Raw genomic sequence first — 18,148 nt, 5'->3', positions numbered from 1 at the left:
GGGCCCGACGCCCCGCCCCCCGCGCGCCCCGCCGTTGGCATCTCGGGGCGTCTGCAGAGATCACATCTGGGGTTTGCCCAGAACGCGGCAGCGGAAACGCCCCGGGCGGACGGGACAGGGGCAGGGGGGGCGGGAGCGCGCTCCGAAGTCCGCGGGGGGGGGGGGGGGGGGGGAGGGCGGCGGGCCCTGGACCCGGGGCCTCACGCTCCGCCGCGGGCCTGCACTTTGCACCCGCTCCCCAGCCTGGCCCCGCCCTGGGCGTGCCGCGAAGAGGGAGAGCCCGCGGCCGGGGCGGGGCGAAGGCCAGGGCGCAGGCGCAGTCAGGGGGCGGGGCAAGCACCAGTGCGCAGGCGTGGTCTCAGGCGGGCGAATACCAGGGCGCATGCGCGCAGAGCCCCACGTGCGGCCGGCCGGTTTCCCTGCTGCCGACGGGTAGTGCTCTGCTTCGGCCCCGGCCTTGGGCTTAGCTCGGGCGCGTCACCTCGTGTACTTCCAATACCTGGGCACGGTGTTTAAGCACGTTTTCTCGACCCGCCCACCCATCCCGTGATCTGGACCTCAGGCAGCCGTTGCACCTCTCACGGTCCAGGCTGAAGCTGGACGGACTTAGGCTAGACCTGGAGAAGGACCGGCACCCGCGATCCCGGAAGCCCCCCCTCCGCCTGGGAGGGTGGGGATATGAAACTAAATTTAAGACCAACACGTCCGACCCTCGGGCGTCAGTGCGGACCAGTCCGGAAGTGGGATTCCAAATACTCGGGAAAGAAAACTTTGTTGAGCGCTCAAGGGCAGGGCGGGGCCGCCCCGGCCTTGGCCGAAGTCCCAGGGCCCCGGTGGATGCGGCCCGCCTGACCCCCGTCGTGGCCATCAGAGGCTCCCAGCGAGGAGGGAGCCCATGCCCTGGCAACGCGACGCACCTGCCATACAGTGCTGCGTCCACTGTCGCCCTTCTGCGCCCAAGGCCTGTCTAGACTGCGCTTGCGGCTGGTCGGCCGGGCCCCCGGGCCCCCGGAGCCTGGCGTCCTCCCACGGGCGGTGTAGGCCTTCCGGGGGTGGACGACCTCCACGCTCGCTTCGCAGCCACGGCCGGGACCTACCTGTACCGCTGGGTGACCGCTCTCCCGGGCCGGACTGGCTGCCCGTGTTTGAACCGAGCCTGTGCTGGGCGCAGCGAAGTGAGCGCCAGGGAGGGGCAGGCCTGCCTGCCGGCCGCCTCCCGCCCACCTCCCGCCCACGCACACCTGGCCTCGCAGCCCCTGGACAGGGCTGCCACGCAGGAGGGCACATGACCTCACACCTTCCAGCCAGCCGGCAGCCTGGCCACCCTTTGTCCTCCCACAGGAGGGCAGGTGAGGAAGGGCCCCCAGCTTGGGGGCTGAGCTGTCCATCAGCGCCTCACCCCGTGGCCACGTGGAGGCAGGGCTCGCGGTTTATGTCCAGGAGTCTAGGGCTCCCTGGATGGACCTGGCTAAATGTCCGGCAAGCCATCAGACCTGGTTTGGTAGGGCCGTCACTTGTCTAGCCGGAGAGTGCCAGGCAGCTGAGGGGCGTGGCCGCTGCCAGGCTGCGGAGTGGACAGAGAATGCTGCCCCTTTCTCAGTCCTGTGCCCTGCCCAAAGCTTGCTGGTAGAACTTGGCAGCTGCTAAAAAGGTCCCTCAGGGGTCAGGCATCTCCAGGCCAGCGGTTCCAGCCCAGCCTGGCAGAACCAGGGCAGATGGCAGCTGCTGATGCGGGACCTCTGTCAGATGCGTGCTGGTCCGGCTCCCCGCCCCCCCAGGCCCAAGCCCCTGGCCAGGACCTGCCCTGGGAGTGCTACATCCTCTCCCTCCCTCCTTTCCTCCCACCTTTTCCCTGGGAGGATTCTGGGGCGAATGGGAGGGTGGGAGGTGCTGGTGGGGATCCCTGGCCCCCCAGCTCTTTGCAGCCCCCGCCTGCCTCGTGGGGGCTAAGCTGGGCCAGGCCCACGTCCCCAGGAGGCTGCGGTTGGAAAGCCAGTCCTTGGACAGGCAGGAAGTGGGGGAGGCTAGGGTCTGGGGCCCGCGGCAGACTTTTCGTTGGGGGTCACAGGTATGGAAGATGACAGCTGCACTGGGGGCTGTGGATTCTCACGGCCCCCAACATAAAGGAGAGCGAGAGCCAGGACGCCCCGGGCTAGCACCAGAAATGCGTGGCCCTGCCCACAGCTTGCTCCCCCGGCCAGTACTGCGGGGGCGGGCAGGGCTTGGTGAGACAGGGCCCCAAGGAAGGCCCAGGGCAGGGGCACCCAGGCCGACAGAGAGGACAAGCCCCCAGCCCAGGCCAACTGTCCACAGTCCAGCCACTGTGCCCTGTGGAGCCACAGGACCCTTGGAGGCCCGCTGTGGGGTGTCCTGGGGCTCACGTGGGCCTGCGCCTGCCTCACAGAGAGAACCCATGGTCCTCCAAGGGTGGGCTGTCACGTGGGCAAGTCCTGAGAAGGGCCCCCCACAGCCTCTGCCCCGGCCTTTCCCTGGAGCGGCTGCCCCGTGGGTCCCACACCCAGCCCTAAGACCTGCGAGGACGAGTGAAAGGCGAGAGCTCTGGAAGCGCTGTTTATTCCTCCAGCCCGGCGTGGCCGCGCGGGCAGGGCCTGGCCCAGGGTCAGAGGGCTGTGGCCCCCCAGGGCAGCTCTCCAAGTGGAAACCGTGGGGCACCCAGCAGGCCTGGGCCGATGGGCCTCAGCTGGGGGCCTGGGGCAGCCCCTTCTTGAGCAGCGACGTGAGGTAGCTGCCCAGCTCTTCGTCCTGCGGTGGGAGAGGCAGAGGGCTCCGTGTCCAGCCCTCCTGGGGCCCACCGCCGAGCCCAGCCCTGCTGCCCATGCTGCTCCGGGCCCTGGGCCCTCACCTGGTAGGTCCAGGACACCAGCAGCACCTTGGTGCTGGGGTCCTCGGAGTGGGTGGTGGCCTGGACCAGGATGGACTCCACGGTCACCGAGCCGTCGGGCAGGTGCTGCACACAGCGGTCCTTCAGGATGCTGCGGGTCAGAGACCCCGCCCAGAGTCAGCGGGGGCCGGGCAGGACCCCCCACGCAGGGCTGGTCCCGGCGGGGACTCTCGCTGCCCACCTCTTGAGGTGGCTATACACCCGCATCACCGTCTCCTGCTCCTTGCGGGCGTCGCGCAGGTGCACTCGGCAGGTGAAGCGCAGCTGGTGCTCAGCCAGGCCCAGCTCCTTGAGGGCCTGCTCAGACGACACCAGCCGGAAAGTCTGTGGGGTGGGGGCGGGGGCAGGTCAGGGGCCGGAGAGCGGGCCGCCCCACGTGCCCCCCCGGCCCCCACTCACACTGTCCTTCATGATCAGAGTGCCGTGCAGCAGCCGCGGCTTCTTGGCGTCAGGGAGCAGCCCTGCGGGGAGCAGGCGTCAGCGGCCCCCCACCCACACAGCCCGGCGGGTCAGCCCCCACCCCCCGCCAGCCTACCCTGTGCCATCTCCCGCTTCAGCCCCCCACCCGCACAGCCCGGCGGGTCAGCCCCCACCCCCCGCCAGCCTACCCTGCGCCATCTCCCGCTTCAGCCCCCCACCCGCACAGCCCGGCGGGTCAGCCCCCACCCCCACCCCCACCCCCCGCCAGCCTACCTTGCGCCATCTCCCGCTTCAGCAGCCCCAGGGAGATGCCCACGGGGATGCTGGGGCGTGTGGGCAGCGTCACGGTCTCGCCATTGGCCGGCATGTAGCAGCTCACGCCTGGAGCAGGGGCAGAGCGGGCCCAGTCTCGGCCTGGCCGGCCCTGCCCACGGCCACCCCCGAGCGCGACCCCCACCCCCGCCGGGCGCCTACGGAACTCCTGCTCGATCTTCTGCTTGAGGAACTCCATCTTCTTGGCCTCGCCGTGCACCAGCAGCACGTTCTGGGGCTCGGCCTGCCGGACCAGCTGCATGATGCCCTTGGCGTCGGCGTGGGCACTGAAGGACATGTACTCCACCTGCATCTTGACCTCCAGCTGCAGTGCACCACCCGCCACGTCACCCTGTGGCCGGCCTGGCCCGCGGCCGAGGGGCCCGCAGGTGCCTGCCCGGCCCCGCCTGCCGCCCGAGGGCACTCACCACCTGCCGCCCCTCCATCTCCAGCTTGCGCTGCCCACTGAGGATCTTGTGGCCCACGGTGCCCTGCACACAGTAGCCCGGCATGATGACCTAGGGGAGGGCTGAGCTGCAGGTGGGGTGCCCTGCAGAGCCTGCACGCCTGGCCGTACACCTGGAGCTTCCTCCTGGGACCTCCGGCCCAGGCCCCGCCTGACCGGAACCCCCTTGTCTTCCAGCAGCGCCCTGGTGCCCACCCAGCTGAGCGGGGGGTCAGGTCCTCCCAGGGCAGACGCTGGGTGGCAGGGCAGCCCCCTCCCCACCTCCCCAGGGCTGACCCCGGTGCCCACACCCCTACCATGTTCTTCTCGTTCCCTGCCCACTTCCGGAAAATCTGCAGGGACTGGCCGGCATGCAGCATCCCCGGTGTGGCAAACACCACCTGCGGGTGGACGTGGGGCCAGCGGAGCCCGAGTGAACACAGCTTGGATGCGCCCCTCCTCCCCCGCCTGCCCGCACCAGGCACCCTACGGGGTGACCCCCAGCCCGAGTGGGCCTGGTGGGCCCGGGAGCTCCCGTCCTCGGGCCGGGGGCGGCTCCCCCCGCGGGCCTCACCATGGGCCCGGGGTTGTCGGCAAACGCGCGGTCGAAGGCCTTGATGTGCTTGAACTCGAACATGTTCCTCTGCACGAAGGTCTTGCGGATCTTCTGGTTGGTCCAGGTGATGAAGAGCTTGTAGTAGTGGTTCGCCTTCTCCGTCAGGCCCGTGGAGAAGTAGATGGGCGCCTTCAGGTTCATCCGCTCCCTGCACGCAGGCGGTCAGCGCAGCGCCACGGCCCGCCCCCCCGGCCACCCCCCGCACACGCGGGTCACAGGTGGAACAAGGCCGAGGCCCTGCTGCCGCCCCCAGCCCGCTCCTGGAAGGGGACAGCCGGGTCTCCTGGGGGCTGTGCCGCTGGGGCACTCGGCAGGCCCTTGCAGCCAGCAGACGGCGGCAGTGCTCCTGGAGGCCGCGTGTGCAGGGGCAGCTCCCCCGCCCCGCGGCCCCGCGTCCAGGGAGGTCCTGGCGTGCCTACCAGAAGGTCTCCAGCAGGATGCAGAGCTCCTGGGCGCGGCCCAGCGCGAACACCGGGATCAGCACCTGCGGCGGCGGCAGCTTGGTGGGTCCTGGGAGGACCCCGCCGGCAGAGGCCGTGCGGCCACCCCCTTCTGCCGGGTGCTGTCCTCGGCCGCAACCTGACACAGCAGGCCCGCAGAGCACAGCTGGGACCGAGGGCCAACGGCTCCCCAGGAGGGTGGCTGCCCTGGCGTGTTCCTCCCAGGACCAAGAGGAGCCCCCTACCCCGCCCGGAGTGGCCACCCCGCAGGACCCGCACCACCACGGCGAGGGGCCGGAACGCAGGCCTGCGCTGCCCGCATCCCGCCACGGTACCTTCCCGCCGCGCTCCACGGCCTCGTGGACCTTTTTCAGGAAGTCCCTCTCGCGGCAGCGCTTGGAGTCGCGGATGGTCGTGGCGTACGTGGACTCCGTGATGAGCAGGTTGGGGCGGCACTTGTCAATCCAGGCGGCTCTGCAGCAGGGGCAGGACGGGCTGTGGGCGGGCCGTGGCCCCCAGTGGCCCCCGGACCACCGCGGCCAGCAGCAGGGTTGACGTGGAGTGAGTGCCGCACTTAGGCAAGGCGCAGGGGTCCGCCCACCCGCAGGCGCAGCGCCAATGGACACCGCAGCTCCCCACCCAGGCTCCGGGGAGATGCCCCAGGATAAAATGGGGCGCCAGGCCACTCACCCCAGGTGTCGGTCTGGGGTCATGTTGTAATCGCCCTGACAAAGGAGGATGGCCGTGAGGAGAGGCGCCACGCGGGTCACCAGGCAGCGCCCACGCCGCGCCCCACTGACCGTGTAAACCACAGACTCGGAGCCCACTTTGATCTGGAACATGGCCGCCCCCAGCACGTGGCCCGCGTAGTAGGCCTTGATCTCCAGCTCGTCGTCCACCTGCAGGGAGGGCGGCTGCACTCAGGCCACAGGCCGTGCCACAAGGGCGGCCGGGGGACAGCAGGGCCCAGGCGCCGCCTGAGGGCGGGGTCTGCAGGCGGCATCCCTGCGCCTTGCGTCACTTCCAGCCTTTCGCGCCCAATGTCCAGACCCACGAGAGGCGGGAACGTGAAGGAGAAATGAGGGACGTGACGGAGAAACCGCCCCAGGGGCTCCTGAAAGGGGAGCCGGCGTGGACGTTAAAACGACCAGGACCGACAGAGCCCAGGGCGAAAAGCAGATCAAGGAAGACCAGGGAGAAGTGGAGGAGACGCTCCGGGAAAGCCCACCAGGACGCTGCGGCACTGCGGGGCTGTCAGGACAACCACTCTGAACTCAGTCGAGGGACTGCGCCGTGTCCAGGGCAGGGCTGCGGGCAGAAGCTGGCCACGGCGCTCGCACCGGGGAGTGTTGCCCTCCCTGCAGAGGCGCCCACCCCAGCCCCCAGCCGCACGGCAGGTGGCAGTGGGGACCGCAGCCTAGGCTCAGGTCCAGCTCGCCAGGACCAGGGTGGGCGAAGAGGACCCAGACCTCCAGAAGCGGGGAGTGTGGTCTCATCGCTGACCACTGCTTTCACCAGCTACTCAGCCACTGGGGACCAGCTCTGAGGGCAGCTGCTATTCCAGCCACCCCCAGGGAAGCAGCAGAGGAGTCTTGAAGAGGCAGTCCCTATTTTTCCTTCTCTCTTCTCTACCCATTCCCCATTTGGGAGCAAAAATAGTTTAGAAAAGTCACAAGTACATGGCTCCAGCCTTTGACAACAACAGCAAAAACCCTGTCAATCCCAGAGGAGGGGAGAACTAGATTCTAGTTATAACTCAATACTCAGAATGTCCAGTTCTCAACAAAGAAGTACAGAACACAGATAAACAGGAAACTGGCATAATCAAAGGGAAAAAATAATTTGACAGAAACCATCCTTGAGAAAGCTCATATACTAGTACTATTATGAAAAGAGTTTAAATCAACTACCCTAAATATACTCAATGAAATAAGAAATCTACATACAAAAACTACAGAAAATTAGAAAAATGTTGTCCAGGAAAAATAAATAGATGGAAATTACAGAAAGGAATCAACAGAAATTTTAGAGCTGCAAGGTACACTAAGTAAAATAAGAAACTCATTAGGCGATTCAACAGCAACTTTGAAGAGGTGGAAGAAAGGATCCGCAAACTTGAAGACAAGTTGATGGAAATTATCCTGTGTGAGATATAGAGAGAAAAAAGAACGAAGAAAAATTAACAAAATCTGAGGGACCTTTGGGACACCATCAGCTGTACCAACACAGACATGAGAGAAAGGGGGAGGAAAAGTATTTGAAAAAAATAATAGCTGAATCTGAAGACATGAATATGTACATCCAGGAAGTTCAAAAAACTCCAAGCAGGACAGACTCTGACCAAGATCTAACCAAGACACATTAGGGTGGAACTGTCAAAATCCAAAGACAGAGGATTTTGAAGGCGGCAAGAGAGAAGCTACACATACAAGGGGTCCCTAATAGATTAAGAGCAGACTTCTCATCAGAAACCATGGAGGCCAGAAGACAGTGGGATAATTTTTTTCTTTAAGGACTTTAAATATACCATCAGCCAAGAATTCTATGTCTGATAAAAGCATCTTTCAAAAAGAAAAGAAAAAAAAAAAATGAAGGAAAAATTCAGATATTTACAGAGAAACAAAAGCTGAAAAAGTTCATTACAATAAGACCAGCCCTATAAGAAATGCTAAAGGGAGTTATTCAGGCTAAAATAAATGAAAATGCTTAATACTGATTGAAGTGATGAATGCACAACTCAGTGATTACACCAAATGCCACTGATTGTACACTTTTTTTTTGGGGGGGGGGGGGATTATAATGGGTATTTATTTGAGGTAGGAGCTTACGGATACCAGACCATAAAGCATAAGCTACTTCCCTCACTAAAGTCTATTGGAGCAAGATGTCTCACAATGTCTATGAGGGTTTGATTGTACACTTTAGATGAACTGTATGGTTTGTGATAAAAAGAAAATAATAGGTGGGTTGGGGGAAAAATACACCAAATATAAGATATGGACTACTGTTAGTAGTAATACTTTGACAATGCTCTTTCATCATTTGTTACAAATATTTCACAAAAATGTAAGGTATTTGTGATGGGGTGATATATGGGAGCCATGTATGTTTGTTTTGTAAGTTCACAACTTTCACTATACACTTGTTCATATATTCACATAAAAATGATGTACTTCAATAAACTGTTTTCAAAATGGGGGGAAAAGTCACTAGACAGTAACTTGAAGGCAAAAGAAGAAATAAAAAATGCTGGCAAAGTTAACTACAGATGTAAATGCAAAATCTTGTATTATGACTTCATAGGCAATGTAATTAAAGATTTAAAATAACATTTTAAATCTGTGCTAATAGGCATGCAATATAGAAAGATGTAATTTGAGCTAAGAACAATATATAAAGGGGAAGAGAAGGAGATATACTGGCATGGAGGGTCTGCATACCACTAAACTATGTCGGTACTAACCAAACTAGGTTGTTGTTTAAGATGTTAATTGTCATCACAAGGGTAACTAATAAAGAAATAACTAAAAAATATGAGAAAAGAAAGAAGAAGGGAATGTACAACTATCTGATTATACCAAATACCATTGACTGTGCACTTCGGATAAACTGTACGCTTTATTAGTATGTATGAATAAAACTGACTTGCTAAAAGAGAAAGAAGGAAGGGAATCAAATGGTACACTATAAAAAACCAACTGAATATTAAAAAAGTAAATAATGGAGTAATTGGGGAACAAAAACATATAAGGCAAAAAAAAACCAAATAGCTAAAAAGCACAAGTAAATCCTTCCTCCTCAATTACCTTAAATATCAATGGATTAAACTCCCCAGACTGGCAAACTGGATGAAAAAGCACAATCCATCTATATGCTATCTACAAAAGACTCACTTTAGGTACAAAAAAGAGACTGAATGTAAAAGGGTAAAAAAAGATATTTCATGCAAACAACAATCAAAAGTGAGCTGGAGTGGCTATATTATTGTAAGATAAATAGACTTTAAGCCAAAAAAGATTGCAAGAGACAAAGAAGGATATTATATATTGATGAAAGGTTCAATCCAGCAAGAAGACAGAATGATTACAAATATATATGCACCTCACAACATGCCCCAAAATATATGAAACAACAGAATTGAAGGGAGAATCAGAGAGTTCTACAATAATAGCCATAGACTTCGACACACACCACTTTCAATAATGGGTAGAGGAATTTCCCAGCTCATCTTTGGACAGCCAACATCTCCACAGAGCTCTTCAAGGACCTTCACTGCAGCCCCTGGCTGCAGCTTGCCTGCGGAACCTGGACTTGTGCAGCCCACGGTCGTGACAGGGAATTTTATGAAGTCTCATGCTACCTGCAGATTATCTCCTGTTGATGATGCTCCCCTGGAGAACCCTAACTAATGTCTTCCAGGAAGATGGTGGACTAGAAAGACATGGGACTCTTCTCCTCCAGAAAAACAACCAGAGAACAGGCTGCAACAGCCTAGAAAATGATCTTCCAGGATTTAGGACACCAGACGAAGGCTGGACACTGCCCAGAGGAGAGGGACAAAGGAGGGAAAAATTAACAACAGAACAGTGGGTTGAAACCAGCGGCTGCTGCTGGCGCCCTCCCCACCCTAAAGACACTTTAGAATTCTCGGGGCTCTGGGCCTGCAGCTGCAGACAAAGGGGCTCCAGGGATGACCACCCCAGGAGAGGGGGAGAGAGGGACACAGCCTAAGGCTGACTCGGCTTCTGACCCACAATCTGGCCAGCTGTGTCCAGGGCCCTTCCAGGCCGGGTGGGGCTGGGCCGCGCTTGCCTTGGAGCCAGCAAAGCACTGAAGACACACGACCGGCCAATCTCCTCCTCTGCTAAGAGGGACTGATTGTTGAGGACTCAGAGGGGAGGGAAATTACTTCCTAGCCAGGAAAAGGGAGGGGGCTGCCAGAGAAGGCTGGAGGACTCATCAGAGGAAGTTTGAATTACCAGGCTCTTAGCCTCCAGGCAGGAAGCTCCACGCAAAGATCCTGTCTGTGTTGCAACAGACACACTCTGACCAGGCACTGAACTGAGAACTGCCCGAGCGCGCCATCTGCTGGCAGAGCAAGGAAGTTCACGTGAGAAAATTAAAAATAAGCAGGAAAGGCTTTTTCCATCTCGCCTCCATAGCCTCCCACCAATTTCTGGGTCCACAGCCCAGTTTTGAGCAACCAGCAGGACAATCCTAACAATCCAGGTTGAGCTAAGAATCAAAAGAGCAGTGGTAACACACAGCCTCCTGCCACTAAATCCCTACAAAAGAGAAAGAAATTGATCATCTTAGTAAACTATTTCCTAATCAGATGCCTAGATATCAGCAAAAAAAATCACAAGCCTTGCTAAGAAAATAGAAGACATGGGCCAAGCAAAGGAATATATCAAAGCCCCAGAAGAAATGTAGAATTTGAGAGAACTAATCAGTGAGATGTGCACAAATTTCCAAAATCAAATTAATGAGTTGAAACACAATACAAAAAGAATGACTTTAAATGCAAAAAAGTTATAAGAGATACAAAAAAACATTATATATTAATAAAGGGGACAAGCCACCAGGAAGATTTAACTGTCATAAATATCTATGTATCTAACCAGAGTGCACCAAAATACATGAGACAACCTCTGGGAAAACTGAAGGGAGAAACAGGTATCTCTACATAATTGTTGGAGATTTCAACACCCCACTCACATCATTAGATAGATCAACTAGACAGAAGATCAACAAGGAAACAGAGAACCTGAAAAATATGAAAAACGAGTTAGACCTAACAGATATATACAGAACATGGCATGCAAATTCAGCAGCTCATACATTCTTCTCAAGTGCCCATGGATCTTTCTCCAGGATAGACCACATGTTAGGGCACAATGCAGCTCTCAATTAATATAAAAAGACTGAAATTATACAAAGCACCTTTTCTGATCATAATGGAATGAAACTGGAAATCAGTAAAAGACAGGAAAAAAGTAAATTTGCAAATGTGTGGCGGCTGAATAACAAATTCCTAAATAATCAGTGGATCAAAGAAGAAATCGCAAGTGAAATCAGCAAATATATTGAGACAAATGAAAACAAGAACACAACTTATCAAAACTTATGGGAGACAGTAAAGGCAGTCTTGAGAGGTAAATTTAGAGCCCTATATTAAAGAAGAAGGAAGAGCTAAACTTTAAGATTTAACTGAACTAGAGAAACTAGCAAGTAGAAGGAAAGAAATAATAAAGATTGGGGCAGAAATAAATGAAACTGACCAAAAAAAAAAAAAACACAGAAAAAACAGTATAGAAAATCAGCAAAACCAAAAGCTGGTTCTTTGAGAAGATCAATAAAATTGACAAACCCCTAATTAGACTAACAAAGAAAAAAGAGAGAAGATGCAAATACATACAATCAGAAATCAAAGGGGGGAAGTTACAGCTGACCCCACAGAAATAAAAAGAAGCATAAGAGGATATTATGAAAAATTGTATGCCAAAAAACTAGGCAACCTAGATGAAATGGACAAATTCCTAGAAATGCACAATCAACCTACACTGACGCTACGAGAAATACAAGAATTTAACAAACCAATCACATTTAAGGAGACTGAATCCGTCATCAAAAATCTCCGAGCAGGCTTTGGCTCAACAGATAGAGCGTCCGCCTACCACATGGGAGGTCCAGGGTTCAAACCCAGGGCCTCCTGACCTGTGTGGAGCTGGCCCACGCGCAATGCTGATGCGCACAAGGAGTGCCGTGCCATGTAGGGGTGTCCCCCACATAGGGGAGCTCCGCTCTGCGTGAAAAAAGCACAGCCTGCCCAAGAGTGGCTCCACACACACAGAGAGCTGACGCAACAAAAAGAGACAGATTCCCGTACTGCTGACAAGAATGCAATCAGACACAGAAGAACACACGGTGAATGGGCACAGAGAGCAGACAATGGCGGGGGGGGGGAATAAAAGTCCAGGACCAGATGGCTTCACCGGTGAATTCTACCAAGCATTTCGAAAATAATTAATACCAATCCTGCTTAAACGCTTCCAAAAAATTGAAGAGGAGGGAAAATTACCCAACACATTTTATGAAACCAACATCACTCTAATACCAAAGCCAGATAAAGATACCACAATAAAAGAAAATTATAGACCAATCTCTCTAGTGAACAAAGATGCAAAAGTTCTCAACAAAATACTTGCAAATCAAATCCAAGAGCATATCAAGAGACTCATACATCATCACCAAGTGGGATTTATTCCTGGTATGCAAGGCTGGTTCAACGTAAGAAAATCAACATAATATATCATATTAACAAACTGAAGGAAAAAAAATATACGATCATCTCAATTGACGCAGAAAAGGCATTTCACAAAATCCAGCAACCTTTTTTGATAAAAACACTTCAAAAGATAGGAATAGAAGGAAAATTCCTCAATGTGATAAAAGGCATATATGAAAATCCCACAGCCAACATCATACTTAATGGGGAAAGGTTGAAAGCTTTCCCTCTAAGACTGGGAACAAGACAAGGATGCCATAGTCACCATTGTTATTCAATATTATAAGTTCTAGCTAGGGCAATTAGATAAGAAAAAATAAATAAAGGCATCCAAATAGGAAAAGAGGAAGGAAAACTCTTACTGTTTGTGGATGACATGATCCTGGTACTTAGAAAATCCTGAAGTATCCACAACAAAGCTATCTGAGCTAACAAATGAGTTCAGCAAAGTGGCAGGATATAAGATCAATACACAAAAATCAGTAATGTTTTTGTACACTAATACTAAACAATCTGAGGAGGAAATCAGGGGAAAATTTCCATTTTCATTAACAACAAAAAGACTCAAATACCTAGGAATTAATTTAATCAAAGTAGTACAGGACCTATATGCAGAAAACTACAAAACAATGCTAAAAGAAATAACAGATAGAATATTTAAGTAGAAGCTCAATAAGGAAATAGAGGGAAGCGGATTTGGCTCAACGACAGAGCATCCGCCTACCACATGGGAGGTCCAAGGTTCAAACCCAGGGCCTCCTTGACCCGTGTGGAGCTGGCCCATGTGCAGTGCTCATGCGCGCAAGGAGTGCCCTGGCACACAGGGGTGTCCCACATGTAGGGAGCCCCACGCGCAAGGAGGGTGCCCTGTAAGGAGAGCCGCCCAGCACGAAAAAAGTGCAGCATGCCCAGGAATGGCGCCGCACACATGGAGAGCTTATGCAGCAAGATGACACAACAAAAAGAGACACAGATTGACGGTGCCGCTGACAAGAATACAAGCAGACACAGAAGAACACACAGTGAATGGACACAGAGAATGTACACAACTGGGGGGGGCGGGGAAGGGGAAATAAATAAATAAATAAAATAAATCTTAAAAAAAAAAAAAAGGAAATAGAAGACGTGAACAACACCATTAACCAAAGAAACCTAATGGTCACATATAGAACATGGGACTTTTTCCAGGATAGACCACGTTAGGCACAAACAAAATCTTAGTAAATTTCAAAACATGGAAATCATACAAAGTATCTTCTTGAACCACCATGGAATAAAGTTAGAAATCAAAAACAGAAAAAACCTGGAAATTTTTATAAATATGCAGAAACAAAACAATACATTAAAGAACCCAGGGTTCAAATAAGATATCAAGGGAAATTAGGACTTAAGAGACTAACAATAACGAAAGCACATACCAAAACTTATGCGATATAGTAAAGGAAATGCTTAGGAGGGAAATTTATAGTTTTAGGTGACTATATTAAAAAAAGATGAAAGATGCAATGAATGTGTCATGATGATGGAGGAGAATGTTGCTATGGGGGGAGTAGTGGGGTGAGGGGGGTGGGGGGTACATGGGGACCTCATATTTTTTTAATATAATATTTTAAAAATGAATTAAAAATAAATAAATAAATTTTTAAAATTGTGAAAAAAAAGAGAATTTTAAAAAAAAGAAGAAAGATCACAAATCAATAACCTAACTTAATACCTGAAGAAACTAGAACAGGAAGAGCAAACTGAACACAAAGTTAGCAGAAGGAAGGAAATTGGAAAGCTGAGATAAACCTAATAGAAAATAGAAAACTAATAGAAAATCAACAAAACCACAAGTTGGTTTTTCGACAAGATCAATGAAACTGACAAACCTTTAGCCAGACTGACAAAATAAAGAGAAAGGACAAAATAACTAAAAATCAGGAATCAAAGTGGGGGCATGACTACTGACCTTACAGAAATAAAAGTATTGTAAGAGGATACTACAAACAACTGTATACCAAAAAGTTAGAAAACCTAGATGAAATGGACAAATTTTAGAAACATGCAAATTACCTAATCTCATCCAGAAGAAATAAAAATCTTGGCAGGCCTATACCAAGGAGAGATTGAATCAGTAATTAAAAGCTTCCCAATAAAGGAAAGTCCAGAATTGGACAGTTTTACTGATTGCTGAATTCTACCAAAAAATTAAAGAGTTAACACCAATCCTTCTCAAATTTTTCCAAAAAAAATAGAAGCAAAAGGATTACTTCCTAACTCATTCTACGAGACCAGCATTACACTGATACCAAGCCAGATAACAACAGCACAAGAAAATAAAATTATAGACCAGTATCTTGTGAATAGATGCAAAAATCCTCAATTAGAGCAGAGGATAAGGCTCAAGCAGTTGAGCACCTGCTTCCCACACGAGAGGTTCTGGTTCAGTTCCCGGTGCCTCCTAAAAAACAACAACCACCACCAAACAAATGAAAACAATCAACTCAGGGGAATTGATGTGGCTCGGTGGCTGGGCATCAGCTTCCTCTGTAAGAGGTCTGACCCTGGTACCTCAAAAGAAAAAAAAATCCTCGATCAAGTACTGGCAAACCACATCTGGCCATACATCAAAAGGATTATATACCGGGGACCTCTGGCCTTAAATTGTACAGAATTCCTATATGGAGTGATGGAAAAGTGTTGGTAATGGAGGGTGATGATCGTAGTAGCACAACATTGTGAATGTAAATAACAGCACAGCAATATATATGTAAAAGGGGAATTTTGGGTTATATGTATGTTACTAGAAGGAAGATTTCTTTAAAATTCCATAGGTATGTTAGGTATATGGGAATCCCCTATATTCTGTAGATGACTTTTCTGTAACCTAAAGCTTCTTTGAAGATAAAATGAAATGAATAAAACACTGGGAGAATAAGTTGAAGAAAATGTCAGTGTATGAACAAGACAACAGATTTTACAGTGATGAAAGACACAATGCCAAAAATATATACTTTAATTTTTTCAAGTTGTTTCAATTTTTTGCTATTTGTTATTTTTAAAACTACCATTATTATTTCATCTTCTTATTAATTTTATTTGGTTATTTTTTGGTTTCATTTTTGAAGAAGTTTTGGATCACAAAAGGGTCACAACTGTGGCAAAGGGGGATCATTAGTGCAGGGTGTCCGTGATGGGGGATGCGTGGGAGGAGGTTCACCTGGAGCATACTGCTAAGGCATACAAATGTGTCCAAGTTTTCATGGGGCATTGTCAGGGTGGTAGAGATCCACACAATAACAGAAAGAATATCAAATTCCCATCCTGGGGAGTTCTGCCACATCCTCTAATGGGACAGCAAGAACCCCCTGTACAGAGGGGTAGTGAAAGAGGATGGACCATTGTGATGCACCCTTGATACTGATGACCGTACATATGAACCTTTTCTTTTGAAATTGAAACTTAGGCTAGTATTATATGTTGCCTAAGATTTACCTCCTGAGAGCCTCCTTGTTGCTAAAATGTGGCCTCTCTCTAAGCCAGACTCAGCATATAAATACGTTACCTTCCCCCTGGCATGGGACATAACTCCTGGGGATGAGCCTCCCTGGCACTGAAGGATTATTACCAAGCACCAACTAGCAACACACCTCATAAAAAAGTTTGACCAAAAGGGGGAAAGAGTAAATACAAATGAGCTTTTATGGCTAAGAGATTTCAACGTGAGTTGGGAGGTCATTCCAGAGGTTACGCTTATGAGTGTCTCAGCAGGATCTCATTGACTGCCACAGTAAATACTGCCTCAAATAGGGACATCCAGACACTACCGGCAGGGCAGACAGCTCAGGAGTTTGGTGCCCTGCCAGTGGGCTCTACTTTGGAATTTACACTCCCCAGCGTGACAGAGTTAGACTCACTTGTGGTTTCCCTACACATGGCTCTTCCACCCCTTCTATTTAAATCTATAATTAGTACTAGACTTGATAATGTCCAAGAGACTTAAATCTTTGGGCTGCCCATGTGCCATTTGGGTCCTGAATCTCAAGAGAGTTGCAACACCTACTCTCCAATTCATTGGACTCATCCAGGACAACTATTAAGGAAATGATGGTGGACAATGCCCATCCCAAGGAACAGAGAGAGTCTGCAGCTGCAAGCAAGACACTCCCATCCATATGCCCCATGGGATCTAAGCCCCCTCTCAATTAGAGGTGAAGTGGGCATCACCATCCCAGAATCCTCAGGATTGGGGAACAAGTGATGGACCAGAGTACACGTACAGTTATTCTACTATAGACTTATTGCTATTCTAGCAATGGAGGAATTTTTATCATTGTGAAGCAGTGGCCACTGGAGGTTCTGAGGGGAGGAGGGAAAAACAGGTATAATATGGGGGTATTTTCAGGACACTGGAATTGTCCTGAATGATGTTGCAATGATGGATATAGGCCATTATACATTTTGTTACAACTTACAAAATTGTGCAGGAAAGAGTTTAAACTATAATATAAACTGTAATCCACACTTAGTGGCAGTGCTCCAACGTGCTCATCAATTGTAACAAATGTACCCCACTAATGAAGGATATTGTTAATGTGGGAAAGAATGGGAGGGGTAGGGAGTGGGGCATATGGAAATCCCCTATATTTTTATGTAATATTTATGTAATCTAAAGTTAAAAAAAATTTTAAGTACTTAAAAATAAAAAATTCCACAGGCTTGTAGAACACAGGCCATGAACCCCAAGGTAGACCACAGACTGCTGCTAACAGTGATGCTGTAAGAGCAGTATCTCACCAGTGTCAACAAATGGACCAAACTGATGCACAATGGCAACAATAGGGTGGTATCTAGGAACTCCCTACTTACGCATTATTTTTCTATAAACCTACAACTTCTCTAATTAAAAAAAATTTTGCATGGATGAATTTGATTGATTTTACATGCTCAAAAAGAGAACTAGGGAAGCAAATGTGGCTCAAGCAGTTGGGTACCCACCTACTACAAGGAAGGTCCTGGATTCAGTTCCTGGTGCCTCCTAAAGAAGATAAGCAAGACAGCAAGCTGATGTGATGGGATGGCACAGCAAGCTGACGCAACAAGGAGACATAACAAGGAAACACAATGAGACACACAACAGGGAGTGGAAGTGGTTCAAGTGACTGGGCACCTGCCTCCCAAATGGGAGGTCCCCATGTTTGTTCCCAGTGCCTCCTAAAAAGACGATGAGTAGACAGAGCAGACTGTGAGCATAAACAACAGGGGGTGGAGGTGGGAATAAATTAATTAAAAACCTTAAAAAAGAGAGAAAGAACTAATGAAGATTATACATAAGAAGGAATTATCCAACATGAAGCACAAAAGGATGGAAAAGAGCAAAGAAGGGGAAGAGATCAGTCTCAAGTGAAAAGGTGTGACAGATACTTGAAGCCCCAGGAGAAAAGGAGAACAACACTGTGGCGGAAGCAATACTTGAAGAACCTAATGAGAGACATGAGGCCTCAAGCTCTAACAAGTTAAAGAAGAAGAAAAAACACAGGTCAGTCAAGGCACCAATGGTTAGAACCAGACAAGTGGTAATCTTAAAAGTAGCCCAAGGTAAAAAGATTCCTTTCAAACCCACAGACTGGATAATATATTTAAAATCCTGAAGGAAAATAAGTGCCACCTCAGACCTCTAGACTTAGTGAAAAAAAAAAAGACATTTATAGACAAAGAAAAGTTGAGAAAGTTCACCACCAGT

At 50.6% G+C, this 18,148-nt stretch overlaps 1 protein-coding gene across 4 annotated transcripts in view; it reads right to left on the bottom strand.

Moving 5' to 3' along the window:
• Positions 1 to 2,558: 2,558 nt before the first annotated feature.
• The window catches only part of INTS11 (integrator complex subunit 11), a 29,657-nt gene continuing 14,067 nt past the window's right edge, over positions 2,559 to 18,148 (bottom strand). For 3 of the 4 annotated variants that reach the window (XM_058304685.1, XM_058304684.2, XM_058304686.2), the window contains 13 exons: positions 5,936 to 6,034; positions 5,826 to 5,860; positions 5,471 to 5,609; positions 5,115 to 5,179; positions 4,654 to 4,843; positions 4,397 to 4,480; positions 4,063 to 4,152; positions 3,797 to 3,959; positions 3,596 to 3,703; positions 3,302 to 3,363; positions 3,084 to 3,226; positions 2,864 to 2,993; positions 2,559 to 2,763 (listed from right to left, as the gene is read on the bottom strand). In XM_058304685.1, the coding sequence (XP_058160668.1) occupies positions 2,698 to 2,763; positions 2,864 to 2,993; positions 3,084 to 3,226; positions 3,302 to 3,363; positions 3,596 to 3,703; positions 3,797 to 3,959; positions 4,063 to 4,152; positions 4,397 to 4,480; positions 4,654 to 4,843; positions 5,115 to 5,179; positions 5,471 to 5,609; positions 5,826 to 5,860; positions 5,936 to 6,034 (1,374 nt within the window). In that variant the 3' untranslated portion in view covers positions 2,559 to 2,697. The remainder of the gene's footprint in view (positions 2,764 to 2,863; positions 2,994 to 3,083; positions 3,227 to 3,301; positions 3,364 to 3,595; positions 3,704 to 3,796; positions 3,960 to 4,062; positions 4,153 to 4,396; positions 4,481 to 4,653; positions 4,844 to 5,114; positions 5,180 to 5,470; positions 5,610 to 5,825; positions 5,861 to 5,935; positions 6,035 to 18,148) is intronic. The other variant, XR_011649792.1, reaches the window with a different exon arrangement.

The sequence above is a fragment of the Dasypus novemcinctus genome, chromosome 9 (assembly GCF_030445035.2).
Source record: "Dasypus novemcinctus isolate mDasNov1 chromosome 9, mDasNov1.1.hap2, whole genome shotgun sequence".
NCBI classification, from domain to species: Eukaryota; Metazoa; Chordata; class Mammalia; order Cingulata; family Dasypodidae; genus Dasypus; species Dasypus novemcinctus.
The sequence above is the reverse complement of the archived record's forward strand: the minus strand, read 5'-3'. Positions and strand labels throughout refer to the sequence as shown.